This window comes from Euprymna scolopes, chromosome 18 (genome assembly GCF_053919585.1).
Source record: "Euprymna scolopes isolate OS-2025 chromosome 18, ASM5391958v1, whole genome shotgun sequence".
NCBI classification, from domain to species: domain Eukaryota; kingdom Metazoa; phylum Mollusca; class Cephalopoda; order Sepiida; family Sepiolidae; genus Euprymna; species Euprymna scolopes.
The window spans coordinates 16612652-16623110 of NC_136499.1; the positions used below are offsets into that span (position 1 = coordinate 16612652).

General features: G+C 30.2%; 1 protein-coding gene across 2 annotated transcripts in view; it reads right to left on the reverse strand.

Moving 5' to 3' along the window:
• The window catches only part of LOC145297505 (uncharacterized), a 230953-nt gene that overhangs the window by 25982 nt on the left and 194512 nt on the right, over positions 1-10459 (reverse strand). For both annotated transcript variants that reach the window (XM_080143405.1, XM_080143404.1), the window contains exons 4-5: positions 5934-6217; positions 2831-2980 (exon numbers count right to left, since the gene is read on the reverse strand). In XM_080143405.1, coding sequence (XP_079999531.1) covers positions 2831-2980; positions 5934-6217 — 434 coding nt within the window. The remainder of the gene's footprint in view (positions 1-2830; positions 2981-5933; positions 6218-10459) is intronic.

The window sequence follows — 10459 nt, forward strand, 5'->3', positions numbered from 1 at the left end:
TTTTTATTACAAAAGGATACTTAAAGATTTTTTAAACCGATTGATATATTTGTTAATACGATTGCGCGACGGCTTAGATAAGACCACTAATGTTGTAGAAAATGGATCAATTCAGAAATGTTTGTTAAAAATGAAATTAAGAAAGCAATTTTGGAAACTAGTGAATCAAATATTTAATCGTCAATAGTTAATAGAAATTGATTTTTATACGAATACTAGTAGGCAGCCCGGCGTTGTCCAGTTGTTTAAATATGACATTTTAATTCATACAGAATGCGTATTTATTATCATGGAGACAATTCTCTGCCCGTAATTATAGTTTACTTAATATATAGAGATTCACATTAATATATGTGTGTGTGTGTGTGTGTGTGTGTGTGTGTGTGTGTGTGTGTGTGTGTGTGTGTGTGTGTGTGACTTGGGTGCCATAAGTTAGATTCGAAACCAAAATATACAACTCTTCAGCCTTATTCCTTAGCCTCTGAGCAATGCTTATACACACACACACACACACGCACGCACACACACATATATATACGTATGCATACATCTATATTCATATATATCATACATATATATAAATATATACATACATATACATACATGTATATATATATAAATATATGTATATGTATGTATATATACACACATATACACATATACATATACACACACACACCAAATATATATATATATATATATATATATATTTTCATATATATATATATATATATATATATATATATATATATATATATATATATATAAGGAAAAGTAAAATTTACAAGAAAATGTATTGTTCGACAGAATATTTCAAGACCAAGTTTTAATAAATCCTTAATCCGCGGAGTTTCAAAGTATGTTATTCATCTTATCAGAGGAAAGAGAAATATTAGCAAACTATTAGTATAGCCTAGCTAAGAATTTGCTGGTTATGACATTATATATATATATATATATATATATATATATATATATATATATATATATATATATATATATATATACCACAGCCAAATAAAAGAGTAATAAAAATTGAACCTTCCAATGAATAGTAGACACACGTTTCCACCTCTTGGAAACACTTCAAATGAACTACGAAAATGCTATTTTTACATCTTCAACACATTTTAAAAATAATTTCTGAAGAGGACGCTTCACAGAACGTCTGAAACGCGTTAAAAACGATTTCAATGATTTAAAAACATTATTACAATGATCTAAACATAATTTTCAATGAAAAACCAAGACACGGAATAATAAAATAATGTTAAAAAATAAACATTGTTGGTGACTACCCCCTTATTTAAATGTATATATATATGTGTGTGTGTGTGTGTGTGTGTGTGTGTGTGTGTGTGTGTGTGTGTGTGTGTGTGTGTGTGTGTGTGTGTGTTTTAACCAGCAAGTTCTTAGCTGGACTATACTAATATTTTCCTCTGAAGAGGAGAAACTCCGCGGAATAAGGATTTCTTAAAAATTGCTTTTGGAGTATTCAGCCGAACAATAGATTTACTTGTAAATTTTAATTTACAATCTTGATTTCTTTCTCTTATGATAAGCTCTATTTTATATTATGTTTATATTGAGCTTTTTTAATCGTTTGAGTTCCAATATAAATATTATAAATAATAAGTTTGGAGTTTATACTTGCTTTTATCAGGTAAACTTTTCATTCCTATTCTTTAATTGATATATATATATATCATATCCTGATGACTATTGGCTGAACAGAGCTTGATATGGATATCTAAAACGGTCCTAATTATCGTCCTTGAAACCGACGGTACCAATGACTAATCTCAGCTAACAACTTTCTGTATACAAAATACAAAATATAAATACGCTCTTATTTTTCGGATTTTCCTTTTAATTGAGCACTCTGCTGGATTTCTTTTTTAAAAAACTAATTATATATATATATACACATATATATATATATACACACACACACATATATATATATATATATATATATATATATATATATATATATATATATATATATATATATATATAACCTGTCATCACTATTTTAAAAGATGGGATTGGCGGCTCTACGAAGACAAAAGTAAATCCAGCAAATAAAGACGGTCCACAGAGTTTTATAATTATATACATTGTAAATGACGGGCGAAATTGAAATGTCCATAAAAGACGGTGTTTGTTTCTTTATAAAAATAAACAAAAGTAAAGATAGATCTTCATAATATATGTACACGTGATAGAAATAACATATCGTGCAAAAAATCACGTTAATTGATCGAGTGGTTTTATTATTAAATAAATAATAAATAAATTTTATCGCTAAACAAACAGCGATGCCATCGCGATGCCATCCCGGCGCCAATTTTAAAACAGACAGAATGAGCAAGGGAGATAACTTCAAATAATGTAAACTTGCAAGATTTTAGAAAGTCATTCTTAGTATGAAAAGAGGGCATTGAAAAAATCAAATTCGCTTAAAAATGACTTTCTTATTCAAAAATAAAACCACTTTATCAAATTGCGTGATTTTTGGTGCACGACATTTTCTTTCCATCATGTGTACCCACATCGTACAATTTTTCCTTTATTTTTGTTTTTGTTTTTTTATTTGTTTGTTTTTTCATGGAGCAAACACTAAAAAGGACAAAACAAATAAATAATAACGATCAACAAATTAAAATAAATAAATCTTTATAAAAATGGAAGTGCGAAGAAAAGAAAAAAGAAACCGAAACTGCCCGAAAAGAAATTGTTCAAAACATAAAAATATTAACTTATTACTCCCGGGTAATACCGGTTTACCTTGCCAGTGAAAGATCAAAAGGTGAATAAAAAGCTATACCCTGTCTGCCTGGACTCCTCCGTCTCCACCGTCGATCTTAATTACATAGATAAATCCCTGAATGTGATTTTCATTTATGAACTTCATCAGCATCTCCTCCATGGCTTCGTTCTCTCCAATACCCGGCGTATCAACCAGCATCAATCCACACTGAAACCAAAAATCATACATCGATTAAATAATTGATTATTAAAGTCTGACGAATAAAAGAAAACGATTTGTCTTGTTCGAATTAAGGGATCTAAGCGCCTTTCCCTCAATAAAACAAGCTTGGTAGTTCGAAATTAATTTTGGATCCATTCTCTCCTCTAAATATGTCATGATTGTCTGGGGTGGGCGGATAATGTTTGTAAGTGTGATATTGAAGTTGTCTTCGTACCAGACTATGTTACTGTTGTAGCCTTACAGGCCCATAATAATCAAGACAAACACAGTGGTATAGTTGACAAAACGTGTATTAGCGAATTTATGTTACAGAAGTTTACGTCATGTTTCTAGGGCCATAGCTGCCACGGATCGCTGGTATTTACTTCCTTGCCACTGCAGGAGGATGTGGCACAAGGTTGCAACATGTGGAAAATCGAGTTAGCGCCCTAGAAGAGGGACATTCTGTTTTTTTAATTGCTTGAACAGCCCCGTTTACATTTCTCGGTCGGGGCGCCTCAGGCAGTAAGCAATAAACTTAGTCCACCCGAAAGACGGCAGGCAAAGTCTAAGAGGATGGACTTCTCAGGACTATCTAGAACGAATGTCTCAGCCCACCAGATAAAAGGCCGACGAAATAACCCAGTTTCAACTGGACTGATTGATGAGGACTGAATCTCGACCGGCACGTCTCAGCGATCGGAGCGAAGGGCCAAAATTATTGGCCAAAATGAATGGCCAAAATGAATGGCCAAAATGAATGGCGCAAAATGAATGGCCAAAATGAATGGCCAAAATGAATGGCGCAAAATGAATGGCCAAAATGAATGGCCAAAATGAATGGCGCAAAATGAATGGCCAAAATGAATGGCCAAAATGAATGGCCAAAATGAATGGCGCAAAATGAATACCAAAATGAATGGCGCAAAATAAATGGCCAAAATTAATGGCCAAAACAAATGGCGCAAAATGAATGGCAAAAATGAATGGCGCAAAATAAATGGCCAAAATTAATGGCCAAAATTAATGGCCAAAACAAATGGCGCAAAATGAATGGCAAAAATGAATGGCGCAAAATGAATGGCGCAAAATGAATGGCCAAAATGACTGGCGCAAAATGAATTGCGCAAAATCGCAATCCACGCTGTATAGATGTTACGATAATAACTGTCTCTGCGATGTTGTAGTTTTCTCCAAATTTAAATGCATTGAAATCGAAGATGTGAAATTTTCGAAAGATAAATTTACTTTTATTTTCGATATTATTAAATGAAGTAAAAGCAGTCATTTTATGATACAATTTTCATTTTTTGTGACCTATATTTAGTGAAATAGTGATATTTGACTAATCTGGAATAAAACAATTGGCACAGTTATATATATATATACTAGCATTTCAGCCCGGCGTTGACCGGGTGCTTGGAGGTGCATGTTGAGCAAAAAAAATAATGGTCAATTTTTTTAAACTTTGACCCTATTATGACCCCTTAAAATTTATTGTTTTGGGCTCAAATCAAGTTATTAAGTTAGATCCATGTCCAAGGAACATATATCTAAAATTTCAATTGTTTATACCCAAAATTAGTGGATGAGTTTGGTAGAGTCCTTAAAGGTCAAGTTGTTGAACTTTGACCCCTTAACTGGCTGAAAACGGATTCCAAAGATTTTCTCAAACTTCAGTATCCTGTATATCAAATTTCAAGTCTGTAGGCTGAAAATAGACAGAGTTATTGCGTAGGAAAATGTACACAGACACACACACAGACACGTTCACTTTTATATGGAAAGCAGGAAACGGAATAGAGTTCCACAGGCGAGCAGTTCTATAAAAAAGAAGCCCTGTTCATGGAATCTACGTTTAGGTGTAGGCACAGATACAGTGTGTGGGAAATTGTTGATAGTGGTTCTGGCTAGATGAGTGTTTTCTGTGGAAGTCTGGCGAGGAGGGACCATAGATTGCAGTTCAGATGAGAACCTGCCATGAAAATAACGATAAAGCAGGGACAGACTCGCTACGTCTCTTCTGTGGAAAAGAGGTTGCAGGGAAGAGAAAAGGACATCCCCACTAAGCTACGAAGTCTATTTTGAACTCCCGCAAGACAGGATAAGCTGCTTCTAGCAGATCCTGCCCAGATGTGGCAACAGTACTCCATCGTTGGCCGAACGTGGCATTTATATAGGTAAAGAATTGCATCAGGAGTGAGACATCTACTGGAGCGATAAAAGGGCCCCATCATTTTTCCAGCGACTTTGGTAATGGGATAATCATCTTTAGTTAACTATTACGTGTAATTATATTCATGCAGATATTCTACATGATTTATGCTTTCGTAATATTTGCGTAGAAACGTTTTAGTAAACACAAAATTGTTTCCATATATATTTATGCATGCGTATATACATTTGTTTAAAAACTTTACCTACCAAACTCCTCTGTCAATTCTTGGTCTACAAACATGAAACTTACTACATCGGATATTCGAACCTATGCTAAACTTTATATTTGGGCTTTAGCCAGAGAAAATCAGAGCAAGAGTGTGAAAATTTAAAAAAAAAAAATGAGATATGCCAGGTAAGGTCGAACGACGGCATTACGAATATGCATGTGTAACGTAATAGCTATTATTTCATGTTTTAATTTTTAGTTTTGCAGCAAACATTTCTTCACAGCTGACTGAGTATATTCTAAAGTCCGTTTAAATAAGTTTTAAATAGAAAAGGATTAGGGCTTAAATATCAAAGGAAAAACTCAACTCTCTAGGTGTATAGATTATAATAATCCCGCATTTCTGTCTATTGTAAAGTAAGACCCCGGGAAATACGGGGTATTTACAGCTAGTATATATATATATATATATATATATATATATATAGAGAGAGAGAGAGAGAGAGAGAGAGAGAGAGAGAGAGAGAGAGAGGGGGGGGCGGTACAAACCTACATGATATATTTTACACTGACCTTTAATAGTTCACTTGGTATAAACACTTCGACTTCTTTAATATCCGGACCTTTTTCTCGTTGTGACCGTTTAAAGAGAGCTTCTTTCATTTTTGTTTCGGCTTCAACATTTTCGGCGATATCAAATTCGTCGACTTGCATTGTGCAACTCGTGATACGCACCCGTTTCGTCGGACCGTACTTGATTTTACAGATGGTTGATGTACAACTAAGAGCGTGGTGTGGTAAGACGTTTTCCCCTAAAAGAAGATTGAGGAGAGTACTTTTGCCGGCACCCGTCTCCCCTGAAATTCATGAAATGAGAATAAAGTGAATATTCATAGAATAAAATAAATAAAGTGAATATTTAAAAAAAAAAAAAAATCAGTAAATAAAGTGAATATTTTTGAAAAACAATAAAATACATAAAATAAATAAAATGAATATATATAAAAAAATAAATAAATTATAAAAAAATAAAGTAAATATTTATAAAAATAAATAAAATGAATATATATAAAAAAATAAATAAAGTGAACATATATAAAAAAATAAATAAAGTGAATATATATAAAAAATAAATAAAATGAATATATAAAAAAATAAATAAAGTGAATATATATAAAAAATGAATATATATAAAAATAAATAAATTATAAAAAAATAAAGTGAATATTTATAAAAAATAAATAAAATGAATATATGTAAAAAAATAAATAAAGTGAACATATATAAAAAAATAAATAAAGTGAATATATAAAAAAAAAATAAATTATAAAAAAAATAAAGTGAATATTTATAAAAAAATAAATAAAATGAATATATATAAAAAAAATAAATAAAGTGAACATATATAAAAAAAATAAATAAAGTGAATATATATAAAAAATAAATAAATTATAAAAAATAAAGTGAATATTTATAAAAAATAAATAAAATGAATATATATAAAAAAATAAATAAAGTGAATATATATAAAAAATAAATAAAATGAATATATATAAAAAATAAATAAAGTGAATATATATAAAAAAGATAAATAAAGTGAATATTTATAAAAATAAATAAATATAGTGAATATTTACGATAAAAAAATTTAGTGACTATCTAAATACAACATTTTACTGCACTTACATGGTTATCAAATCAATAACACATATGTATAAAAGATATGTTCTTAACAATGTTAGACATATTGGATTATCCGATGTAATGTTAAGTGTTATTTTCACAACGTTTCGGCTTGATCAAAATTCAATTGTAAATGAAACTCTCCTGAAGATTCAGTTCTCGATGCTTGGAACTTATACCCTCTTTTCCGAAATACTTCAGGAAATACAGATTTTTATTCTTTTGTTTCATAATAGAGATAACTTCCGACAGGTCCTCAGAGGTTGGAAATTGAGTCTGAATATATATATATGTATAAGACATACAAGTCTCTCCTCCCTCTCTCTCTCTCTCTCTCTCTCTCTCTCTATCTATCTATCTATCTACCTATCTATCTATATATATATATATATATATATATATATATATATATATAGTAAGTTATAATCCACGCGTGGATGAAACGCGGAATATTCTGTTTTTGTCTATCTGGAGAGAGGTTTCTAGAAAATTATCCTGTAATTTTTGGTTTACTTGGAACTTGGTAAATAGACGATTTAGACGGCAAAACAAATTCAAATTGATTTTTAGTTCGTAAAACTAGCTGTTAAGTGATGAACATTGAAAAAAAAACGGATAGAAGTTTGAATGTATATATTAGACAGACAAGTACACACACACACACGTACACACACACATATATATACACATATATATATGTGTGTGTGTGTGTGTGTGTGTGTGTGTGTGTGTGTGTGTGTGTGTGTGTGTGTGTGTGTGTGTCCTTTGAGAGGTCGGTCCTGGATATGACCAGTTTGCGGGCTTTGGGGAGTGTGGAGCCACCCTTTAATTTCCATTGCTCTGAAGTCCACTCTGACCCGGAGTGGTAGTACCTGTTAGGGTCTCAACTATGAGTTAAATAGAAACCGACTTTTAAAAAAAACAACAAATATACTCTACTAGACTACCCGTGACCCATTGGGCCAGTATGTTATATTAGCTATGGAATTCATGTGTGAGCGTGAGACTTTTGACGTAAAGAAAATAGTTTGTTTTTTTTACACAACAGAAACATTTCTCTGGCTTTAAATATTGTAATCTCTCCTTATCTGAGGCAGTTAGGATATTAATATCTCCTCAATCCATGGATGTAATCAATACAAAGAGTGAGCTGATTTTCCAATGCAAACATAAGAAAAATACAAATATTTTAATTTAGAAATTACCTAACCTCCTAAAATTTGAAGGTTTTATTATTATTATTATTATTATTATTATTATTATTATTATTATTATTATCATTATTACTAGCGTTTTATCCTCATTTCTAGTTTTTCGCATTGTATCCTGAGAATTATAGAAATAATCAAAACCACTATTGGCTTTTATTATTTTATTTTTACTTATCAACGAAAAATAGAACTCAAATATTATTACATTTTTTATTATATAAATTATATAACTTATTTACCAACATGATCTCAATATTTCATATTCATTAAATATTTTACTTAAAGATTTACCATATCCTTAGTCTTCTTGTTTTGTTATAATATATATATATATATATATATATATATAATCATTTTTATAGGTATGCTATTAGAATCATTTTATTATCACTATGATTATTACTATTATTATTATTTATTACTATCTTTTATTCGTATTATCATCACCATTTGTATTATTGTTATTTTTATTATTATTATTATTAATAATAATAATAATAATAATAATAATAATAATAATAATAAATTTGTTACGATTATTACTAATATTATTATTATTATTACTGTTTTTACTGTCCTATTTGTTATCATTATTATTGACATGATTTTATTATTATAAGTATTATTAGTCTTTATTATTATCATTAACATTATTATTACTAGATTTAGCATTATATCATCATCATCATCATCATCATTACTATTTGACAGCCTTATAATTATAAGATGTTTCCACGGTTAAAACATTCTAATCTTTACTTGCATCCATTTAATATTGGCATTGACAACAGATTGCAGAAAGAACTGATTCAGTCTGTCTAGACAGTTTCTATGTGGTAGAAATATTCACGTGCGAGCATGATTTAGGCTGGCCTAAATTGTTTTTTTTTAATTAAGTCTGGTCTAAATTGTTTTTTAAAAATTTAAGTCTGAAATCGTCTTTTCTAATTTAGCCAGCGATGGAAGGTGACATGTTAGCTTTTCTCTCCATCTCAACTGGAGATCGGCTATTCTACTATCGGATTACTAAACTAACAGCAAGAACAATTTCCATGAATTTGAGCTGCGTTGAATTTTTCCAACCGGACTAATTATACTCAACGGGATTTAAATTTAAAATTTGGATTATTTGATTCTTTTAAAGAATTATTTTTCGCTTTTCGGAGTAACTTTGAAAGAGTCTTCATGCGAGCTGCAAATTTATTGCTGGTTTATGTTTATTTTTTCTCCATCTCCTAAATTTTTTCCCTTGTTGTTTTATAGGGCAAATACATTTTTGCAATTTATAACTATAATAAATTGCGGTTTTATTTAATGCCGTAACGAACGAATTTGAGCATTGCTGATTTCTTTCTGTCCTCTGATGAGAAGAATAGCATTCTTTGAAAACTCCGCGGAATAAAAACTTTGAAAATTGTTTTTTGCGGTATTCAGTCGAACAATAAATTTAATTGTAAATTTCAACTTACAGTTTTAATTTGTTTTCTCTTATATATATATATATATATATATATATATATATATATATATATATATATATATATATATATATATATATATATACTTGCGGGAGGCCCGGTGTTGCTCAGTACGCTTAAGCATGATATTTTAAATATTTATTGCGGACTATTGCCATCCATAGTTGTTGTTGTCTGGCCGGCTTTGGGTAGGATTGAAACCGCTATATACAGACAATTCTCACCTGGAATCGTAGAGATTCAACGTCTCTATCCATTGCGCCACGGGCCCCGAAGGATAATCAAGGTTGAATTTTTTGGTCTTATGAATTCATGTTTATTTATTATCTGATCTTCCATGGTCGGGTCCGTACCGAATGGTATATTTGTATAATAATACTCATCTTAATAATGAATTCCAATTAAAATAATAAATATGATGTTTTAAGTTATGCAGATTGCGTATGTATTATTATATATTCAATCATTTATTAAATATTATATATATAATTATTTACCTGGTGGAATAACGAGCAAAAAATGCAATAAATAATAATGATAATTTGAAGTTCATTAAATTCTGTTTGTGTTTGTTTACCATATGACGTCAGCTGATATTTGGGCTTGGCGATGAATGCCTTTGGAAAGTCACTACTGATTAATGTTTAGTCTTAAACTATGCAAACAAAGAAATGATTTGCGGCGATTTTAAATGGTCCAATTCATTAATAAGAAATAATTTGAATAA